Here is a 24,369-nt window from a genome sequence, read left to right as displayed (position 1 = left end):
ATAATCCACAGTCTCCCCCTTTACTGAGCCTTTCAAGATCGCCACAGGCAAGGTGCGAATTTGCCCATCACCCGTGGGGTGAGGGTTATGCAGGTGGCTGGACTGTCAGGGTGTTTACTTCCAGTGTAGGAGGGACCGGTTGACTAATCGAAAATCCGCAGTTCCTTGCTTGAGGAGGCTGTGCCATTTATAATACGCCTGTGCCTTCAGCTGGAAACGGAACATCGAATAGCTGTGGCAGATTTTCAGAGAGGATAGGGTACACTCCCAGAGCCAGAGAATTTAAACGGACTTTATCCCCCAGCCCACCCCGCCCCCAGCATGTTAAATCCCTTCAGACACCCCTGAAGGGAGTCCTCCTCTGCATTTGCTCCTCTTCAGATGCAGCCCTCTTGGACCATAATAAATAATTACATCCTTCTATTGGGACTCCAATTCCAGATAGTAGTAATCCAAGAAAATCCAATAATGACAGTTGCATTAAGATCCTTCTTCCAGGCTAAGCAGAACATCTGTTTAGACATATTTTTAATCGGCAAATGCTTCCTGTGTTGAGTCCTCAGCAAATTAAATTTCTCACTGGACCGAGGGGGAAGCTGTCATTCAATAACCCATCTCTGGAAATTACACCCCAGTCTCTCTCCAGGTGCACTTAAGATTTTCCCATGCTGACTCGGCTGCACCAGGCCCTAACATTACTGGGTCACATGTGTATATAGCACAGCTTCTCTGAGAAACATTGGATTTCTTAGTGTTAGTCCCTCAGATAGAGAAGTATTGATATTTTTGCCCATTCTCCAAAGGAGAGTTGGCGGCGGAGGAAAATTAAGAGACTTGTTGAAAACCGTATGGGAAATAACAAACTTCCACTTGCTACATCACTGCCTGTGATTACTTAAGACAGGATTCTCAGGATTTAAACATTAAGGACTTCAGGGCTGCCAACATTTTGGAGAGGTTTCTGCCGCAGAATTGTTTGGACTGTTGGGTTGTTTATTTTTAGAATAACTTATCCATTCTTTAACTAATTAATTCAAAATCCAAGAGCACCGAATGCTTACCACCAGCCAGACACTGTGCTGGGTGTGAATAGAGTGGTGAATGAGCCAACCACAGTCCCTGCCCCCGTGGAGCTTCCAGTCTACTGGGGCAACTCACGTTTGAAATCTGGATGCAATTTGTAGTCCTGGGCTGGGAGAGCAAGTTAGAATATCTGTAGAGACCAAGCAGGTAATGTCAATGGGTGAAATGCCTGGATGGGACCCTGAGGAGTGGGAGATAGATTCTAGCAACCAGGAAAACGTGTACCCTGACTGTAGAGAGCAGGTGCTACTTAACTGCTATGGGTTGTAAATGATGGAAGATGGGCCCACTGTTGCCAGATCTTTCCATTTTTAAAGAAAAACTAGAAAATCTGGATTTTTATGTGAAATTCCTTGATTTTTAAAAGTTGGCTTCTCAAATGAGAAGCCAACTTTGTTTTTAAACAAAACAAAACAAAAACCCAAAGTGTAGGCCAAAAGCATCCAGGCCAAACAAAACACATCTGTGGGTTGGGTTTATCCCAAGAGCTGCAAGTGTGTGACTTCTGATCTAGAAATTCTAGCAGTAAAACAATTATGTTCAGGCTTAAAAATGTGTTATATGCCAACTTTCTTGTTCTGGCAACTGAACTGGCAGGGACCCCTTTTACAAACATAGAACTACTGGAAAAAAATATAACCTTCCTCTTACTCCAAATTAAAAATACAGAGTTAAGCTCAAAGAAAAGATAGGGAAATTGTCATCAGAAAAGAACAGGGAACATAAACCTATGAAACTAAGCTTCAGATGGTGGCAAAACTGTGCAGAGGGCACTGAGACTGGGCCAGGATTTGGGGTACTGAGGGCTGGTGGTTTTTTTATGCCCATGTAACAGCTATATAGTTCAGGATTTGTGGCCTTGGTCCCGTGGCCTTGGAGACTGAGATCTTGCATAAAATGAACTCCTTCAAAGGGCTTCCTAATCATTAAAAAAGAAAGAAAAAGAGAGAGAGAGAGAGAGAGAAAGAAAGAAGAAAGAAAGAAAAAACAAAGAAAGAAAGAAAGAAAGAAAGAAAAGAAAAGACTAGAAAAACTCTGTCCAGTGGCTGAAAGAAGGGGCAAGAAATCTTGCTATCTTTCCTAGGTTCTAAGTGGGGGTAAAAACATATCTCCTATGAAAAACTGAATCCCAAAGCCTGTTCCTGAGACAGGTATAAGTTCTCAAATTTCATTTCCTATGTATGGAAACCATAAACTTAGAAATTAACATAAAAATTGATCTAGGACCCATAGAATCCCAAGAGCCCTGAAAAAATGAAAATCAGGGTCACACTCATTGCTGAGGGCATATGAGACTCTTGCAGAAAGGAATAACCCTCCCCCACAAAATGAACTTTAACTAAAAACATTAGAAACATAAAAAGTTAATCCATGGGGCTTCCCTGGTGGCGCAAGTGGTTGGGAGTCTGCCTGCCGATACAGGGGACGCGGGTTCGTGCCCCGGTCTGGGAAGATCCCACATGCCGCAGAGTGGCTGGGTCCGTGAGCCATGGCCGCTGAGCCTGCGCGTCCGGAGCCTGTGCTCCACAACGGGAGAGGCCACAGCAGTGAGAGGCCCGCATACCACAAAAAAAAAAAAAAAAAAAAAAAAAAAAAAGTTAATCCATGAAGGATAATCAACAGAGACAATAACTTGGAGAATTAGTACCCCAAGATGCAGAAATAATAGCAGAATCTGTTTGAGATTAAATAGGTATACATAAAATGACTAAAGAGCCAATGGGAGATTTTGAAACTATTGTGGGGGAAAAAAAGAACAGATCAATTTAGAAGCCACTAAATAGGGCTTTTAGTAATGATAACTGTATTTATTGAAACTGGAATGGGATAAATAGTATATTGAACACAACTGAAGAGAGAATTATTGAAATAGAAAATAGATCTGAGGGGGAGGAGCTTCAAGATGGCGGAAGAGTAAGACGTGGAGTTCACCTTCCTCCCCACAAATACATCAGAAATACACCTACATGTGGAACAACTCCTGCAGAACACCTACTGAATGCTGCAGAAGATCTCAGACCTCCCAAAAGGCAATAAACTCCCCACATACCTGGGTAGGGCAAAACAAAAAAGAAAAAAGAGAGACAAAAGAATAGGAATGGGACCTGCACCAGTGGGAGGGAGCTGTGAAGGAGGAAAGGTTTCCACACACTAGGAAGCCCCTTCATGGGCAGAGACTGCGGGTGGCGGAGAGGGGAAGCTCTGGAGCCACGGAGGAGAGCGCAGCCACAGGGGTGCGGAGGGCAAAGTGTAGAGATTCCCACACAGAGGATTGGTGTGGACCAGCACTCACCAGCCCGAGAGGCTTGTCTGCTCACCTGCCGGGGCGGGCGGGGGCTGGGAGCTGAGGCTCGGGCTTCGGAGGTAATCACAGATTGCCAACAAACACATGAAAGGATGCTCAACATCACTAGTCATGCAAATCAAAACTACAATGAGGTATCACCTCACACCAGTCACAATGGCCATCATCAAAAAATCTACAAACAATAAATGCTGGAGAGGGTGTGGAGAAAAGGGAATGCTTTTGCACTGTTGGTGGGAATGTAAATTGATACAGCCACTATGGAGAACAGTATGGAGGTTCCTTAGAAAACTAAAAATAGAAGTACCATATGACCCAGCAATCCCACTACTGGGCATATACCCTGAGAAAACCATAATTCAAAAAGACATGTACCACGATGTTCATTACAGCACGATTTATAATAGCCAGGACATGGAAGAAACCTAAGTTGATCATCGACTGATGAATTGATAAAGAAGATGTGGCACATATATACAATGGAATATTACTAAGCCATAAAAAATGAAATTGACTTATTTGTAGTGAGGTGGATGGACCTAGAGTCTGTCATATAGAGTGAAGTAAGTCAGAAAGAGAGAAACAAATACCGTGTGCTAACACATATATATGGAATCTAAAAAAAAAGAAAAAATGGTTCTGAAGAACCTAGGGACAGGACAGGAATAAAGATGCAGATGTAGAGAATGGACTTAAGGACACAAGGAAGGGGGAAGGGTAAGCTAGGACGAAGTGAGAGAGTGGCATGGACATATATACACTACCAAATGTAAAATCGATAGCTAATGGGAAGCTGCCACATAGCACAGGGAGATCAGCTCAGTACTTTGTGACCACCTAGAGGGATGGGATAGGGAGGGTGGGAGGAAACACAAGAGGGAGGAGATATGGGGATATATGTATATGTATGGCTGATTCACTTTGTTATAAAGGAGAAACTAACACACCATTTTAGAGCAATTGTACTCCAATAAAGATGTTAAAAAAACAAACAAACAGAAAACCAAAGTAGTTCTAGAAGTTGTAGACACTGTAATAAGGCAAGAAAAAGAAATTAAAGGCATACAAATTGGAAAGGAAGAAATAAAACTGTTCTGATTTCCAAATGACATGTTTGTCTATGTAGAAGATCTCAAGGAATCTACCACAAACAAACAACTCCTAGAACTAATTAGTGAGTTTAAGAAGATGGCAGAATACAAGACCAAAACACAAAAAAATGCTTATATTTCTAATAATTAATGTGCAGAAACCAAAATTAAAAACACAATACCATTTATAATCACTCAACAAAAGTGAAATACTTATACACTTTAAAAAACATGTATAATATTTGTGTACTGAAAATTACACAATGCTGGTGAAAGAAATAAAGAGCTACATAAATGGAGAGAAATACCATGTCCATGGATTGGAAGGAAGACTCAATATAATAAAGATGCCATTTCTCTCCAAATTGATCTGTAGTTTTAATGTAATTCCCATTAAAATCTCAACATTTTTTTTGTAGACATAGATAAGCTTACCCTAAAATTTATATGGAAAGACACAAAATTCATATGGAAACATAGCTAAAACAATGGAAAAGAAGTCTAAAATGAGAGTAATCACTCTGCCTGATATTAAGGCTTACTACAGGCCTTCCTCAGTATCCCTGGGGGATTGGTTTCAGGACCCTTCATGGATACCAAAATCTGTGGATCCTTAAGCACCTTATATAAAATGGCATAGTATTTACTTATAAACTATGCACATCCTCCCATATACTTCACATCATCTCCAGCTTACTTTTAATACCTAATGCATTGTATGCATTTAATACCTAATGCATTGTAAATGCTACATATTTGCTGGTGCACGGCAAATTCAAGTTTTGCTTTTTGGAACTCTCTGGAATTAAAAATATACTTTTGATCCACAGTTGGTTGAATCTCCAATGTTAAACCCAGGGGTATGGAGGACTGACTGTATATAATTACAGTAATAAGACAGTGTTATATTACCAGAGGGATAAACACATTGATCAATGGAACATAATAGAGAACCCAGAAATAAACCCTATTACTATATGACCCAACATATTGGGTATTTATCTCAGAGAAATAAAAATCTTCACAAAAACACCTGTTCATGAATATTCATAACAGGTTTGTTTGTAAGAGCTGGAAACAACCCAGATGTCCTTCAACAGGTAAATGGTTAAACAAACTGTGTACTACTCAACAATAAAAGGAAACTATTGATACATGCAACAACTTGGATGAATCTCCAGGGAATTGCACTGAGTGAGAAAAGCCAATTCCCAAAGGTTATACATTGTAGGATTCCATTTAAATAATATTCTTCAAATGAAAACATTTTTGCAATGGAGAACAGATTAGTGGTTGAGAGTGTAGGGATGGGTTGGGAGGGAGGGGAAGGGAGGTAGATGTGATTTTAAAATGACAATATGAGGGATCCTTATGGTGATGGAACTATTCAGTATCTTGAATGTGGTGGTAGATACACAAACCTATACATGTTATAAAACTGTGTAGAACTAGACACACACACACACACACACACAAGTATACATAATGGTGGGGAAATCTGAATGAGATCAGTAGATGTCCATATCCCAGTTGTAAAAATGTACTATAGTTTCATAAAATATTTCTATTGGGGGAAACAGAGTAAAGGGTATAAAAAGTCTCTCAGTATTATTTCTTGCAACTTCATGTAGATCTACAATTATTTCAAAAAATTTTCAATTTACAAAAACTATTTCATATACAGTAAAAAAGTAATATTGAACCTCAACATTATGACCATTGCAAAACTTGTTTTATTGTTTCTTGTGGGAAATGTATTGCTCACAGAATAACACCTATTGAATGACTCATTGAAAACAAAACACATAATTACACAAAAAGATTGAAAATATGTAGATGCAGAAAAGTTATATGAGGCAAATACTAATCAAAATAAAACTGGCATAGCAATATTAATATCAGTCAAAATAATCTTTATTATGGATGAATATTATTACAGATAAAGAAGGTATTTAATGATGAAAGAAGCAATTTAGCTGGAACATTTGACAATCCTTAACTTGTCTTATTTAACCAGCATAGCTTTGAACAATATGAAGGAAAAATTAAAAATAAAGGAGAAGATGACAGTTCACAGGCTTAGTTCTCAAGGTTGTTTAAAACCCTTTTCTCGGTAGCAGATACACTAAGGAGCCAAAAACATTTGTAAGTAGAATATTTGAACAACATATGTAGCACCTTTCAACCATCAATTTTGGAAACTGATGCACATTATTTCAAGGTTACAAGGAATATTTATAAAAACAATCACGTAGTGGGCTACAAAGCAAGGCTCAAAACAACAAAGAATTGACACCTTGGAGCATGGGCCACCATCCATGGCCAGAAGGCCAAATCCAGCCTGCCATCTGTTTTTGCAAATAAAATGTTATTGGAACACAGCCATACCCATTCATTTACACAGTGTCTACGGCTGCTTTCACACTATAATAGCAGAGTTGGGTAGTTGCAATAGAGAATATATTAACCACAAAACTTAAAATATTTACTATCTGGCTTTTTACAGAAAAAGTTTGCTGACCTGTGCCTTGGAGAATAGGTCCTTGGAACACAAAGCAATGTTAGACATCAATAACACACACAGAGAGACAAATGTTTAGAAATTAAAAATCACACCTCTAAATAATCCAAGGATCAAAGAACAAAGTCCAAATGGAACTTACAGAATATATCAAAGTCTAACATTGAAATGTACATGTCAAAAGATGGGATGCAGGCAAAGAGGAACTCAGAGAAATTTTAATATTAAAATGGTACTATTAGAATGTAAGAAAGATTGAAAATTAATATGCCAAACATTCAACTCAAGAAGCTAGAAAAGGATGACCGATTGATTTGTTACAAAGGTGCCAAGACAATTCCATGGGGGAAAAACTAGTCTTTTCATCCAACGGTGCTAGTACAACTGGATATTGCATACAAAAGAATGAAATTAGACCCCTACCTCACACCATATACAAAAATTAACTCAAAATGATTGAAGAGCTAAATACAAGAGCGAAAAGTATAGAACTAAACGTAGATATAAATCATTATGAGTTTGGATTAAGCTGTACAGGTACACCTCAGAAATATTGTAGGTTCGGTTCCAGACTACCGCAATAAAATGAATATGGCAATAAAGTGAGTTGCACAAATTTTTTGGTTTCTCACTGCATATAAAAGTTATGTTTACAATATACTGTAGTTTATTAAGTGTGCAAAAGCATTATGTCTGAAAGAATAATGTACATACCTTAATTTTAAAATACTGCTAAAAAATGTTAACCATCACCTGACAATTCAGGGTTGCCAAAAACCTTCAATTTGTAAAAAACACACAATAAAGTGAAGCACAGTTAAACAAGGTATGCCTGTAATTTATTATATATGATACAAAAAGGCAACAAAAAAATGCATAGATTGGACTTCATCAAAATTAAAAACTTTTGTGCTTCAAAGGACAGTATCATAAAAATGAAAAGACAATCTATAGAATAGAAGAAAATGTTTGCAGATCATATATCTGATAAGGGTCTGGTATCCAGAATATATAAAGAATAATTATAACACAACAATAAAAAGACAACACAATTAAGAAATGGACAAAAGATTTGAATAGACATTTCTCCAAAGAAGATATACGAATGACTAGTAAGCACACGAAGAGACATTCAACATCATTAGTCATTAGGGAAATGTAAATCAGAACCACAATGAGATGCCACCCACTTCACACCCATTAGGATGGCTATAATCAAAAAGATTGATGGTAACAAGTGTTGATGAGGATGTGGAGACACTGGAACCCTGATGCTTTGCTGGTGGGAATGTAAAATGATGCAGCTCCTTTGGAAAATAGTCTGATAGTCCTCTAAAAGGTTAAACATAGAATTACTATATGCCCCAACAATTCCACTCTTTGGCAAATACCCAAGAGAACTGAAAATATATGTCCACACAAAGTAAATGGCATCATGACTCTCTTGCAGATGGCAAGGAGAATGCTATGCTTCCACAGAGCCCTGGGACCTTGCATGCTGGAGCTGAGACCTTCTCTCCCCGGGTCCGAAGAGCTACAACCTCAAGGACAGAGAGGATATGGCCAGGAGGGGTCATCCCCTATGTCATTGGAGGGAACTTCACCGGTCAGTAGCTCCAAATAAGGCCTGGTTTGGGGCTGGATGATTTGTCTTCCTAGGTGGGCAAAGTCCTCCCAGGAAGGACTTCGGTGGGATGGAACAGACGCCGGAGCCATAGCAGTCCCCCTGCTGAAGCTCCCTCTTGCCCACAGGGTCTAGTGCAATCGACCTGAGGAAATTGCAGTCTCTGTTGGTGCTATGTCCTCAAAAGTAGTCACCTGGTCCCTGAGGCTTCATGCAGGTGGTGACCCTATGACCCTGGTGGAGTCCCCGCCCTCCTTCCTGACAGCATCCATGCCCTTGGTTCCGTTGCACTCCCATGGCATTAACCCAGGGCCACCAGTGCCAGATCCTTAATTAGGTGCTGGTGATAAAAATATGACTAAGATGTCATCCTGCTCTCAAGGGGCCTCAGCCCTAATAAGAGAGAGAGAGATGTGTTCCTAAAGAATTAAAGTGTGGGAATTGTCATCAGCTGCTAACTTTTGTTCCTTGGTGTCTTAACCATGTGCTTTCAGATCTGGTGTGCTTTTCTGGCCAAAGATTTATATAATCTTCTTCCAAATTAACTAATTTTATATAGAGAACTTTGTTTACACGGAGATATTTGTTATTAGTAGGATTGCCATTTTGGTGAGTAATTGCTCTATAAACAATTTTAACTAAAAGTGTCAAGATGTCACTTGACACTTGGATGGCTAAGTTACTCTTTCTTCTATATGTATGTTTTGGGGGGACATTATGACACCACACCCGCATCTTCTACACTATGATGGGAGCCTCCCAATGGTTCGTTGGTTTGTTTTTTGCAACGAAGTCTTTCTAGAATTCAGACCCAATCCCCAACCATCCTGTGTACTTCCCAAACAACTATTTTTCTAGATCCTTCTCATTGCTTCTAGCAAAATCAAAATACAGTAGTATTATTTATTTCAGACTGACAGATTTTGAAAAGAATACTTACTGACTAGATGAAACTATCAGCCTAGAGTTTACTTTATTCTTGCTCCCAATTTACTTATTGCTTTTCCAATTTCTAATCAGGGAAATATGAAGAAAGGTTCAGAGGAAGTATGAAATTCATCTGTTTTCAAAGGACTTGCAGAAAATTAGGCTCAAGGATACCCCAGCAAGACTAAGTGAGAGAGTGGCATGGACATATATACACTACCAAATGTAAAATAGATAGCTAGTGGGAAGCAGCCGCATAGCACAGGGAGATCAGCTCAGTGCTTGTGTCCACCTAGAGGGGTGGGATAGGGAGGGTGGGAGGGAGACATAAGAGGGAGGAGATATGGGGATATATGTATATGTATAGCTGATTCCCTTTGTTATACAGCAGAAACTAACACACCATCGTAAAGCAATTATACTCCAATAAAGATGTTAAAAAAAGAATGATACAACAGAATTATTATATTTGAAAAAAAAGGAACCCCCAGCAAACACTGAACCCCAATGCAAAAGTAGCATGAATGTACATGCAAATAGAATTTATAGAGCATATGGGAATACCGTCCTGTAGGTATAAAATAGAATGAAGGGGTGGAACGCAGTGCCGGTGATTTACTTCAAGAGCCTAAAATTGCCAAATTGAATAACCTGAGTAACATTTTTTAAAATTTAGAAAAGTACTTTCAATACAAAGGAAAAGTTGGGAAGCTGGGGACATTTTGAAAAATCTATTTTTACCCTCTCTCCCAATTCACAAACTCCTACTCTCTAGGTTTTGGTAATTCAGGAAAGTTATATTGTATCCTTAGCTAGGGAAATCCTTAGTCCTAGTTCATTTTTATTCTGGGGCACCCAGATGAGCTGTTTTTGATCATTAGAACATGCTTTGTTGTCAGCCAGCATCTAAGGAAGGTATGGACCTGTCATTTCAGGAAGCCAGAGAGCCATTTTTAAGCAGGCCATGAGACACTGGGAAAAGCACACCTGTGTGACCTTCATAGAGAGGACGGATGAAGAAAGCTTTATTGTGTTCAGTTACAGAACCTGTGGGTAAGTGAAAGCAAGTTCACCTCGGTGGAATCTGAGGCAGACAAGTCAGATGGCTCATGAGTCTTGAATTTTCTCTCTGAAACAAAGTTTCCAATATGCTGTAATATATAGAAGCCCAGCATTTGTCAGAAACTCTTCTTGCCCTCAATGAACTCACAATCCAGGGACAAAGTAGGTAGGTCAAGAGGAAGACTCCAGAATGACAAGGTGTCTGTATCTCCTGTCATGGGAGCAGTTGAAGGAATTGGGAGTGTTTCATACAAAGTGGTTCTGAACCGCCTTGGGGCCAGTGATTCCACTGAGAATCTGATGAAACTATGGGCTCCCTCATTATGGATGTACATATATGCAAAATTCTTCATGTAATTTTGTGGGCTCCATGGGCTTACAGACTTCCTCCAGAAAACATAACAAATGTTATGTTATGCCAATAAATGTGTGATATACTCTCCTATTGAAAGGAAAAGTTTCCCATATTAGTTCAAAAACTTAAACCCAACTACATGCTGTATACGTGAGATGACTACTGAAGAAAATGATCCAGAAAGGTTTAAAAGCAAAAGGTAAGAAGGCATACAGGCAAATACCAACAAAAATAAAGCTGGGATCACAATTCTAGTTGTAGACAGGCTTTTTTGTTGTTTTTTTTTAAGTCAGAAAATACTAAAAAAAAAAATGGTGAGACACTTTATAATGAGAAAGAATTCAAACTACGGTGAGACTATAACAGTCATAAATCTTTATGCACCAAATAGCATAGCATTAAGAGTCATAAAACAAGCCCCAGGGGTTTCAAGGGTAAATTGAGAGAAACACCAGCAGCAGAGGACTTTATTTCATGTCTGTGAACCCAAGTAGGTCAATGTCAAGTTGACCGAAAAATAAGTAGAGATTTGTAGAGGACTGGAAGAATATAATTAGTAGAGATTTGTAGAGGACTGGAAGAATATAATTAGTAGAGTTGATCCTATGAGTTAGATTCTGTAACCTGAGAACACATTTTTTAAATGCCTACTGAATGTTTATAGACATTGTCCATCTGTTAAGTATTAAGAACACCTCAATGGGCTTCCCTGGTGGCGCGGTGGTTGAGAGTCCGCCTGCCGATGCAGGGGACACGGGTTCGTGCCCCGGTCCGGGAAGATCCCACATGCTGTGGAGCGGCTGGGCCCGTGAGCCATGGCCGCTGAGCCTGCGCGTCCGGAGCCTGTGCGCCGCAACGGGAGAGGCCACAGCAGTGAGAGGCCCGCGTATCGGAAAAAAAAAAAAAAAAGAACACCTCAATGAATTCTAAAAGGCAGAGATAACATTAAAATATTCTCTGATTGCAAAGCAGTGAAACTGGACATAACATAATAACAACAAAAGATAGAATAAATACTCCTGCATTACCTGGTAAGTTAAAAGTTCCCTTTTTTACAACTCTTAGGTCATAAAGAAATCAGGATTAAAATGATAAGAAGTCTAGGTAAATGAAAGCCCTACAATTCAGAATTGAAGAGATCTGGGTAAAGCTATGTCCATAAGAAAACCCACAGCCTCAGATATCCACATCACTAAGAATGACAATGAAATATTCAATTCAAAGACATAAGCAAAATAAATAAATACATAAAACCCACCACCACGACAAAACAAACCTAATGAGAGCAGAAGAAAATGGACAAGGTAACACATTATAGGACTGATAAATTGAAGAGTAAATTCTTTGAATAAACAAACAAACAACTGTAGACAAACTACTTACTCCTTAGTCTAAGACAAAAAAGTGACAATGCAGAAATATACAAAATCAGACATGCAAAAGGGGGAAATAACCACAGATTCAGCAGAATCATAAAAGAGTACTTTATAAAACTCTAAGGCAAGAAATGTGGAAATCTGGATAATGTGAATGACTTCAAGGTAAATATAAAGGGCTGGCACAGACCAGTAACTGAAAGAAATCGGAAAATTGACAGAAAAATTTCCCCCCCACGCCTCCAATGTAGAGTTTCACAGATGAATTCTTTCAAAACCTCAAGAAACAGATTATGCTGGTACTATTTAAGTTTTTTAGAGCATAAAAGAACACTTTCTTCCAATTAACTTTTAATGAAGTATCATGGCATTGCTACCCCCTAATGAAAAAGATGACACCAAGGAAGAAAATTATAGACTCATCTAACTTATGAACAGCCATGAAAAATAGAATAGAAGAGTAGGCTGCCAAGAAGGTTTATCTAAGGAATACAAGACTAGTTCAACGTTAGGAAATCTGTTTGCTTTATTCAACATATTGATAGATCAAAGGAGATAAGCCATATTCATGTCTCAATAGATGCTAAAAAGGCATCTGCACATTTCGACATGCCTTTGTTGTTTTAAAAAAGTAGTCACGGTAGTACAAGAAGAGATGTCAAGGATAGATCCTTGACTTACACACACACACACACACACACACACACATATATATATCCCCAAAGCACATTTCATGTTTATCAGAGATAATTCTAGAAGCATTTCTGTTAGAGTCAGGAACAAGTCAAAGATGTTCATGATCACCACAATTATTTAACATTTTTTTCTGGAAATAATAGCTAATGTAATTTGACAAGAGAAGGAGATAAACACAATGAATATTGGCAGGAACAAGCCAGTGTTTGTATTGTTTGAAGTTAATGTAATGTGTGCCTAAAAAACTCAGAAAATCAATTGAAGAACTATCAGAAACAAAAGGAGACTCTATTAAAGTGACTGATTACAAAATTAATAAACAGAAAATTAATTACTTTTCCTTTAATGAAATAATTTGATATACTTTCATAATGGAGAAAATCACAACTTTAATAGAAACATAGTAGATAATATATTTAGGAATGAACTTAACAAAAATGCAAACATATGCCAGACTTATAGAAAGAAAATGCCAAAACGCTAAAGAAACTTAAAAAAGAAGAAAAAATGAAAAGGCATACCATTTCCTGATATGGAAATGCCCAACATAGTAAAGATGTCAGGACTTCTTAAAATAACCTATAAATTCATGCCATTCTGATTTGTATGTATATGTGGGTATGTGTATACATGTATTTTAAGAACTTGAACAAATGGTATTAGAATTTTTCATGTAGAAATAACTGAGAGAGAGAGAGAGAGAGAGAGAGAGAGAGAGGGAGAGAGAAACCAAACAATAGTGACAGGGACAGAGATAGGGGAGTGTTTGGTGTTCTATCTCAACATATAGGATATTAAAATGCAAATGAAGATAATAACAATTAAAACCATTTGGAACTCAATAAAAAATAGATAATATGGAACAAAAGAGTTTAAAATGAATATGTTTATACACAAATTTAGGTAGCATTTTAAATGAGTGAGAGAAAGATGGATTAGTCAATTGGGATATTTGAACATTGGGATAATTAAATAGCTCATTGTGAAAAAAATAAAGCTGGAATCCTACCTCACTTCTTTTTTTTTAAATTAATTTATTTTTTAATTTATTTATTTTTGGCTGCGTTTGGTCTTCGTTGCTGCACACAGGCTTTCTCTAGTTGCGGCAAGCAGGGGCTACTCTTCGTGTGGTGCACGGGCTTCTCATTGCAGTGGCTTCTCTTGTTGTGGAGCATGGGCTCTAGGTGTGCAGGCTTCAGTAGTTGTGGCACGCAGGCTCAGTAGTTGTGACTCGAGGTCTCTAGAGCACAGGCTCAGTAGTTGTGGCGCACAGGCTTAGTTGCTCCATGGCATGTGGGGTCTTCCTGGACCAAGGCTCGAACCCGTGTCCCCTGCATTGGCAGGCAGACTCTTAACCACTGCGCCACCAGGGAAGCCCTACCTCACTTCTTATACCAAAAATTATTCTAGCTGGATCAAAGATATAAACATTTTGAAAAGAAAAAGAAAGAAAAGAAAAAGAAACAAAAATTTGAAAAGTATTAGAAGGAAGCAAGAGTGTATTTTACTTATAATCTTGGCACGCAGATGGCCTTTCTAAACAGAACATAAGAACATAAAGAAATTACATTAAAATTTTATATGACAAAAACAACACAAAAAACAAAGTTAAATAAGAAATAACAAAGCAAGAAAAATATTTGTAACACGTCTGATAGTCAAGGACTTGATCCCATAATGTACAAAGCATTCTTACAAATCAGTAATAAAAAGATGAACAACCCCCCCAAAATTGGGGGAAGATGTGATCTCACAGTTCACAAGAAAAAAATATAAATGTCACATAAAACATGAAAAACTATCCAACCTCAGTACAGTGAGATACCACTTTTCACCTATCAAATTGACAAAGATAGTTTGGCAAAACCAGTGCTGTCCCAGTTGTGGGGAAACAGGGCTTTTTAATATACTATTAGTGGGCATATAAAGAGACGCAACATTTTGGGATTGCAGTTTGATAGTATCTATCAAAATATCAGATGCACATACTCTTTCTTCTATTAATCCCACTGCTAGGAATTTACCCTGCCACAAACGAGAAAGACCCTAATGGTTTCTTTGTTTTGCATTTTGCTGTTTGTTTGTTTTGTCTCCCTCTCCCCTGAGGCTTTGTTTAAATAGCAAAAACTGGAGTCAGCCTAAATGTACATTAATAGGAGACTGATTAAATAAATTTCAATACTATGTTCCTTTGAAAAAAATTAGATAAGTCTACATGTGCTGTTATAAGAAGATCTATAAATTAAGGAGGAAAAAAGGCAAGATGAAGGACAATGTACATGGTGTATTTTGTAATTAAAAGAATATATGTACATAGATGTATTACATATTTTGGAATAGCATTTAAGAAACTGTTAACAGTGGTTATCTTCAGAGCCTTAATACTTAAATCTTGTGTAACATGGGCGTGTATTTTTTAAATGTTTTATAGAAGTTATTTGAGTGGTGGGATTATGGGCCATTTTAATTTATTTTTTATACTTTTCTATATTAGGAATAATGAATATATATTTAAAAAGATAACTGTGCCCAGAAGGGGAGTCATCTCTAAGGCTCCTCTGGTAATAGTATCAAGACTCATGCTTTACAGAAACCATTGTCTCCTCCTTGTCATCAGAGATGGTCCAGCGGAGATTGGGGGGTGGGGGAAGTTAGTTGCTTTTTTCCTGGAAGAGAGGCCATATCTTTCTTCAGATTCTCAAGGGAATCCATGACCACCATAAAGGTCAAGAACCATTTTTGGAGGGAATTTCTGCGTTGAGAGGGAAGTTAGACAATGAGATCATTTTCAGCTCTCAAGTCTGCGTTTCTTTTAGACACACACACACACACACACACACACACACACACACACACACACACACACCCACCCAAGGGAGGGGTGTTAGACTCTTGCTATTCCCTGATCTGCTGACCTGGGTATTTCTGCAACTGTCCAGCTGTTGTTCCTATGTTGGGCGCCGAGGTGGAGGCCCGCAGGCCATATCCATTGGGAAAAACTGTGACAAGTTTGGGATTGTGGCGCATGAGCTGGGCCACGTGGTCGGGTTCTGGCATGAACACACCCGGCCAGACAGAGACCAGCACGTCACCATCATCAGAGAGAACATCCAGCCAGGTAAGGAGTCTGTATGGAGCCTGGAAGACACCCGTCAGGCAGGTGGCATCCATGGGGTCAGGAAGGAGTAAAGGTGGGGGGGCGGTGGGGAGCAGACAACACTCGTTTATAAGTATGGAGGCCTTTGTCACTAGCACTGTCCATCGGTGGCCCTTCCTGGGAGGTCATCTGCCAGAGCTTGTAGGAGAGAGCAGAAGTGAAATAACTTTCCACGTTGTAAAGGAATCCAATTCCATTTCCTAACAGGAACAGAATCTACCAGAACACTGTTGCAGCATCAAAGCTGATAAGCCAGAAAAAGAGTTCTCCCAGTTGCTTTTCTAAGACTCATTTTTGCTGATGTAGGCAACATATTTTTGAAACTGAAATATAATTAAGATACAGTACACGTAAAAAGAGTATTCCTGCCTATCCCAAGGCAGATAGTGTCTAGATTTCTTAAAAATACCTCCTCCTGTGAAACAGTTTTATACATAAATTCATACTGAACATGAAAGTAGCTGGTTGAATAATATAGTTGCCTTAAAAATGCTTTTGAGAGCCTGAATTGTGAATGTGGGGTTGAAGTTAACTCTTGGATTTGTTTTCTTTTGTTCTGTCAATAGCAAGATTAGAGATTTAAAAACAATTTTTTTTTGAGCAAGCAGACTGATAATTAACCTGTCTACTAACTGAGTTTAGGAGTTTTGTTTTTGTTTTTGTGTTTTGCGATACGCGGACCTCTCACTGTTATGGCCTCTCCCGTTGCGGAGCACAGGCTCCGGACGCGCAGGCTCAGCGGCCGTGGCTCACGGGCCCAGCCGCTCCGTGGCATGTGGGATCTTCCCAGACCGGGGCACGAACCCGTGTCCCCTGCATCGGCAAGCGGACTCTCAACCACTGCGCCACCAGGGAAGCCCGAGTTTAGGAGTTTTGAGTGGCATTTTGGGAGGGGTGTTGTGTGGTGGGGTGCGACCTCATAGTGCTGTTCTGTTTCAAATTTCCAATCTGTTAAAAACAACAAGAACCACCACCAAACCTGTCATTTGTCTGATTGGGCTAACAGAGCTCTCGGAAGTTGCTATGGGCCCTCCTTCTCCCTCCTGTGCCTCCTTTCAGGTGCCTGCCTTGGTTTTCAAAGGCCTTAACAGAGTGTTATGTCACAGGTCAGGAGTATAATTTCTTAAAAATGGAAGCTGGGGAAGTGAGCTCTCTGGGAGAGATGTACGACTTTGACAGCATCATGCACTACGCCCGGAACACCTTCTCAAGGTCGGAATCTATGGTTATGCCTCGTCTGTGTTGTAATGTGCCTGCCGCAGGCTTGGGTCGGATTCCTGGAGGTCTGCAGAGAGCGGGTCTCTGCATGTCCCTAGCACAGTTGGCGTGTCTGTCCTTGAAATACAGTGGCCTCTGGGCTGCAGTGAAATATAATCTAATCAGGTTCCCGCTAATAAGATTGAATCCCATTGTGAAGCTGGTGTTTCATCATGCCCTCGTGTCACAAACAGCAAACTAGAAAAGGGGAATTATCAAGAGGTTAGCTGGGATAATAACTTAGAGGCTCCTTATAAAATTTCCAGTGGGGGGGAGGGTGGGTATCTTCTAAAGTATGTCCTTGATGTAAGCATGGTGACGCTAACCAGTTCTCCTAGAAGCAGTGTGGTTTATTGGGACCTAGACTATGCCAGAGCTGGGAGGGTGGTAAATCATGGGTTCATTTTAGAAGAAAATGAGGCTCCGGCCAGCTGGTGGGCACGCAGGTAGCTGGGGTTAGAGTGAGAACAAAACTCCAGGTCTCCTGCCTGCTGGCTGCGCACGATGGTAGCTGTTTTCCTCAAGCGTGGTCACACCAGTTATGTACAGCTGGCATCAGCAGGATCTGTTTTGATGAGTTCGTGCTGTGCTGGACCCAGTATTTAAGTATTTTCTGTATTGCCCTTGCTTCTAGATCATATAAGTGTTTTGTATATAGAAGTTTTCCCCTGCTAGTCCCAGTTTTGTAGGTCTTTCCACTCGACTTAAAGGAGACACAGTGCGAGTATCCTCTCTTGGCATTTTTCCCCCGGTCTCTTCTTAAAACCAGCTTGTTTGCTCTTTATTTATTTAATCATTAAAAAAGATTTGAGGTGATTCCCAATATATACAAGAAGAAAAACTAGGTGAGAAGACTTGGGGATGGGGGAGGGAAATATAAGGGTCGATGGCTAAGTTGAAGCTTGGCATCAGTTTGGTATTCAGAATATATGCCATAAAGTCATGTACCCTTTGTTGGGGTTGGCAGAAAACCCTGCCCTGTGCTTCCTAGCAAGTCATAGCAAAGAGGGAAACAATCCATTTCATAAGTCTCTGTGTCCATAAAGATCAAAGGAAACCATTAGGTCAGGAGACATAGTGCTCTTGGGAGTGGAAGGAAGACTATTTACGCAGGCTGATTGGCTCTTGGGTACGGCTGCTGAAAGCACCCTGTTGATGAGGTCGTAGAACCGTGGGAGACATCCTCCAACCCTCAGCATCCCACGTTCCACGGGGGCACTGTGCTCTGGAGGGGCTCTCCAGAACTCTAATGGGAGGAGTTTGGCCAAAGTTAGCATCTTTGAACACCTGGCATGGGAGTGACCTACCCTGTTTTCTTTACTCTTCTCGCTCTTTATCAGAAGACACAGAAGGCAATGTGATGTGGTGACAAGACCACTGAACTGAGAGTCAAAGGCTGGATTCTAGCCCTCGTTCTCTCCCATGTACCTTGCTGTTGAAGGAGGTCCAGACAGTAATTCGGGGCAGCTGTGTGTAGGGTCAAATCGCCACCTCCCTGGGCCTCAGTTCCCTCATGAGAGAGTTGGACCAGATGTTCCCTGAGCCCCTTCCAGCTCGAACATTTCAGGTTGTAATTTCTTAACGAGAATGGGTGAGGGATTGACAGATATGATCACACTCATTGCCGTATTGGAAATCCGAGGCTTCCTCTTCCACGCTGGGAAACTGAGACTTTGAGGGACCTACCCTGGGGGTGTGAGAGTCAGGATAAGTGGCCTCTCTGCAGATGTCAGAGGTGGGATGCTTGGGTGTGGAGGTGGGACTGATTCAGGTTTGGGAAATGGTTTAGGGAATAGCCAGCTCACATCGCATCGGCCCCAGGGGTTGCAGGCGGCTAAGTAGAGCCAAAGTGTTGATTTTTTCAGGGAATCAAGGTCAAGTTGGTCCAGGTGAGAAGCTTGTACCTTGGGTCTTGTTTTTATAGCTGTCCAAACTCTTCATATTGCTTTATACCTTATCTATCAATTATTCGTATAAATTTATTTATTAATATTTATCTGTTGCATTCTCCTCTCCCTCACTGGACTGAGATCTTTGAGGACAGAGACTATCTCATTCTCTTCTAATCCCCAGCACCCAACACAGCGCCTGGCACAGAGTAGCTGTTCAATAAATATTTGTCAAATGAATAAATTAATGAATGAGTCGAAGGAGACAGGAGATCCGCAGTGCTGGGGACTAGGTGAGGGAAGAAATGTCCATCGTCTCATTGCAGTTCTTTCCACATGCAGTTACAGTGGTCACTTCATTAAGAAGAATCTACAAGTTTCTATTATGTAGGAAATTTTGGATAAATTACTACAAATGGGATGTAGAAACTGCATTGCCTTCTCCATGCCTGCGACATGCCAGTAACTGTGCAAAGCTCTGAAGCCAGAGGCCGAGGCAAGAGTGAAGACAGACTGTCTTCTGGAACCAACATTTCTTTTCTTGTCTTTCAAGAAAAAAAATTCTTTTTCTTTTTTTTTTTTCTGATTTCTAACCCGTAATGCCATCCCTTTTGCCCCTCAGGAGATAACCGTTTTAACACCGTTGTCAGCGTGAAGGATTTTATCAGCACAGACCAATGGAAACCCATGGACCAAACCCATGAAATAACAGTTCCTCATCAAAAGTCCACCTAGAAGGGAGCTTGGCAAGGGAGCAGCACATGGGTGTGACGGGTGGCTAGTTAGGAGAGGAGCAGCTTCCCTGAAGGTGTCAAAGGGCGGCAGAAGTCCCCTTCTGCTCACATGATGTTATCTATCGTTGTACAACAATCTACCCCCAAACTTAACAGCTCATAAAAACTTATTTTTTATGACTTTGTGGGTCATTCTGATTCATTCTTCTCTGGGCTTGCCTGGGATTGCTCCCACGGCAATACTCATTAAGACTCTTAAGACCCAGGCTTTAGGATGTGCATGACATCACCTCTGTCACATTCTGTTGGCCAGAGCAAGGCTCAGGACGAGCCCAGATTCAAGTGATGAAGAAAGAGATTCTACCTCTTAATGGGAGGAGTTGCAACTTCGTATTGCAGAGGGATACGGATGTTAGGAGGCACAGACTTGTTATTTTAACAATCCACCGCAGCTACCTTCACACCCCTGCCCCAGAGTTGAGAATGATTTTGGCAAATCTATTTTGTAGCATTGTCCCCTATGCCAATTTTCTGCATGGATTTTCAGAAAACTACTTTGCTCATTGGGGGCATTTATCAATGGAGTCTTTAACTGGGTACTTTTTGTAAGATTTTCCCTCTCCCTAGTTCCATGTCATTACTCTTGGTCACATATCCCCTGGAGCTAGCCTGCCCATTGTCTTTGATTCTGTAAAAGAGTAGAAAATGGCCTATAGAACATTTGCTCATCTCAGAGGCAAATGCTATTCCTGCTGATGGGAAACCCAATCTTCGTGTGTCTTTACGATTGTCCTTCCAACTTTATTCCCTCTAGTTTATTGCAGTCCCTCCCTCCTCCCCATGGTTGGACCCGGGCTGTGGGGAGTGATGTCTTTGGAGGTTTTGTTGGGCAAGGGTCCAGGAGATTAGGAAACAGTTCTCTGGTACAGGGGCTTCTTTGTTTGGAGAACTCAGAGCTGACAGTTTTATTCCCTAAGGGCATCTGCCAAACCCTTTCTTAGTTTAGCAGAATGTCAATGCTGAGAGTGTCCTACATAAAAGGGGGGGATGTAATTGCAGCGGTTTATATAGGGATGTCTCTTGTAGTAAACATCTTCCACAGCCCACCGCTGTGCTGGCAGCTCAGGGACGTGCAGGGGAGGGAGTCTCAGCTCGCAGAGCTGTCTGAGTGTGAGCCCAGGTGGTTCCTCCTGCTTTGGTTTCAGAGGTTTCCAAGCTTCCTAACTCTACCACGTACCTAACAGACATTAAGACCTGTTTCTTGGGTGGTGGGAAACACTGGCTGGAGGGAGGTAGACGCTCGGAGGCAGGTTCCAGGCCTGCCTGCGTCCAGTTCACTGCTGGCTCCCCATCACTAGCTTTGTACTCGGGTGAGTCCCTTAGGCTCCGCAGGCTTGGTTTTCTCACCTGTAGAGAGGACCCCTAATAAACGGCACCTGCTTTCTAGGGTGTTTGTGGGGATTAAATGAGATGGTGCATTTAAAGGGTCCAGGCCGGGCCTGGCACATAAGAAGGTCTTGTGAACGCACAGCGGGTGTGAGCACACACTCTCCACACAGCAGGCTGCTGCCTGAGTTGCCTACACTGTGTGGGCTTCCACATGGTCATTTAGCCTGAGTTGCCAAGAGATTGTACTGAGCCTTGCATTTCATGCAGCAAAATGTCTTTCTCCAGGAGAATCAAGAAAACGATTACAAGTGAACACATTTTACGTTAGGGCAGAAGTACCCATTTTTAAGATTCATATGTGATTGAATTTAGAATTTTATGTAGAGTTATCACTTGTGGTTTCAAACTTGGTGAGGTCACTGAGGGAGACCAAAGATTCCACAAAAGTTTCTCTGAAGGACCCAGAGATGAGGTGATGGGAATTAGAGAGAGACAGGCCAGGTGGTTAAATGTTGGGGAGAGCGGTGCTGAAAAGGACATCGGCAGGCAATCTAGGCTCTGGTGTGCTAATATAGGAAAGAAAACGAGCTTGAAATCTGATTTAGGGGAAAAGTATCTACACAAACAAAAAGGAGGAACTAGGGATAATATATATTTTCCAAAGTAGTGCAGAATTTAGGGAAAAGGAAATGTTTGAGAGAGAAAGAGAAGAAAAAGGAAAGAGCAGCTAATAACTAGGTAACAAGCATTTTTGCATTTCCTTTTGAGTATAAATAATTATTTTGCAAAATCTTTTGATGCCAGTGTCCTATCTTGGCTGCGTAAATTAATTCAAGAAGCATGTTTTGAGTTGGCTACGCTTTGGTTCCTGAGGGCATAGAGACAAGGACCCAGCCTCTCTGCTGAAGAAACTTATTGTTTAGCAGAAAAGACAATTATCATCACCCCCAAAAAGACAATACAGTATGATAAGAATCATATCGTATTAGGCGAATAAGGCCCAGAGGAAGGAGTGGTTCACTCAGGATGGGAGGGATAGAAAGGGCTTGGGAAGACTTTTAAGAGGGAAAGCCATCTGGTGGTGTTTTGGAGAATGAACAGGAGTTTGGTAGTGGTCAAGAAGATGGGGGATGGGCAGCCTGGGCAGAGGACAGCTTGTTAAAGGGCATTTTGGGGGCTGGCAGGAGTACTAGCTTGCTTATGATAACGAGTGAGGTGGAGGTGTCAGGAGAGAAAGGCAGAAGCCAGCGAGCCACAGGCCTGGAGATCCAGGTGGTGATTGGAAGTCGGCGAAGGCCCGTAAGCAGAGCGGGCACGTGCCTGTCCTTACATTTCAGGATGATCACGTTGCAGCATTGTGGAGGGTAGAGCAGAGGTGGCAGAGTCTACAGGGGGGAGGCCAGTTGAGAAGCTACTGGAAAGAGAGTTCAGGAAGGGGATGCTGATTGCTAAACCAGTGGTCTGGAATGAGGAGGAAGGCATAGATTCAAGGGATGTAGAGAGGGTGCCGTGGACAGGCCCTGGTTCCCAGTTTTGACAAGGGAGTGGGAGGAAGAAGACAGAGCCAAGGGCACCTTCAGATTCAGTCTCAGGAGACAGGTTCATGGAAGGAGCAGGATGGAATGCATTAAGTTTTGAATGAGTTGCATATAAGAGCTCCACAGGACAGTGCAGTGGAGCGGTCACCAGACTTCTGTCTTAGCAGATGGTTCTAGAGCTGGAATCAGAGAATTAGCTGTCAGCCTGTAAGTGTCAGTTAAAACCCAGGGCAGCAAGTGGAGCAAGAGAGAGGAGAGAGGAGAGAAGAGGGGGAGGACGGAACCCTAGGGATAGCACTCCTGGGAAGCAGAAGAAGGAGAGATCCTAACTTACGGCTCAGAGAGAGCAGTGCCTGGGAACCAGGGAGAAGAGAGTCCAAGAGAGGAGGGGCCAGCAAAGGGGCGGTGCTGCCGAGAGGGCAGGTGAGCATTGGCAAGGGGCCATCTGACTTGTCAGTTGGTCGGGGACTGGGGACCATTGCTGGCGTGGTCAGATCGCAGTTGGATTGAGGAGTGAAGGAGAGGTAGGCAGCCAGAGAATGGAGACAATTCTTTCCAGAAACTTGGTTAAGAAGGGACAGAAAGGAATAGGGTGGTAACTGGAGAAGGTGTCCTTTCAAGGGAAGGCCCTACCCTCCAGGAGAGGTCCCAGGTTGGGGGTCTGGAAGCAGAGTGGGAAGATCAGGCAGGGGGTAAACCACACCCACCAAATGGAGGCGTGAATAGAGCCAGTACCCAGCCAGGCATCCTGGTGGACATTCGTCTGCTTTGCTCCTTTTAGGTTTCACTCCCACTGGAGCAGAATGAGATGTGAACGTTAGAAGGGGCTGCCATGACCATCTAGGCCAATCTCTTACTGTTCAGAGGGGTGAACTGAGGCTCAGGGAGGGAAGGGACTTGTCCGAGGCAAGTGAGGCCTTACAGGTGGCAGTGAGGCCTTACACAGAAATCTCTAGGCCAGAGCTCTCTTGACTACCTCCTGTTCTTTGCATTCATCCCGTTTTCCATCTGATTATCCCTCTTGCCAGCTAAGGCCCCCAAACCCTGAACTGCTTTATTCACCAACGAGCGCTTGCTGACCAGCCCCTGAGAACCTCACACTGTACTGGTTCCCAAGCTTTCTCTGGAGCCTCTCCAAGACTTACCCAACAGCTTGGGAGCTGCCCGTCGCACAACTCCAGAGGGCGCCACTCACACAGTTGTCTCTCTGAATGGTGCTCCCTGCAGCTGTGCAGTGGGGGGCCCTGGGGCCTGGACCTGTCAGGGCCTTTGTGGAGATGCTCGGTACACTTCAGTAAGGAAGCCCTCAGGGCCACTGGGCTAGGGCATAGTTTTAAACTTGGCAGAGTCATTTTCCCATTGGAA

General features: G+C 41.6%; 1 protein-coding gene across 1 annotated transcript in view; it reads left to right on the top strand.

Annotated features, from left to right (window-relative positions):
• TLL2 (tolloid like 2) overlaps positions 1–24,369 on the top strand; it is a 127,674-nt gene that overhangs the window by 65,510 nt on the left and 37,795 nt on the right. Inside the window, exons 4-7 of the mRNA XM_060125707.1 lie at positions 8,451–8,606; positions 10,487–10,604; positions 15,980–16,158; positions 17,304–17,409. Coding sequence (XP_059981690.1) covers positions 8,451–8,606; positions 10,487–10,604; positions 15,980–16,158; positions 17,304–17,409 — 559 coding nt within the window. The remainder of the gene's footprint in view (positions 1–8,450; positions 8,607–10,486; positions 10,605–15,979; positions 16,159–17,303; positions 17,410–24,369) is intronic.

This window comes from Lagenorhynchus albirostris, chromosome 16 (genome assembly GCF_949774975.1).
Source record: "Lagenorhynchus albirostris chromosome 16, mLagAlb1.1, whole genome shotgun sequence".
Classification (NCBI taxonomy): Eukaryota; Metazoa; Chordata; class Mammalia; order Artiodactyla; family Delphinidae; genus Lagenorhynchus; species Lagenorhynchus albirostris.
This window is presented reverse-complemented; position numbering and strand designations above follow the sequence as displayed.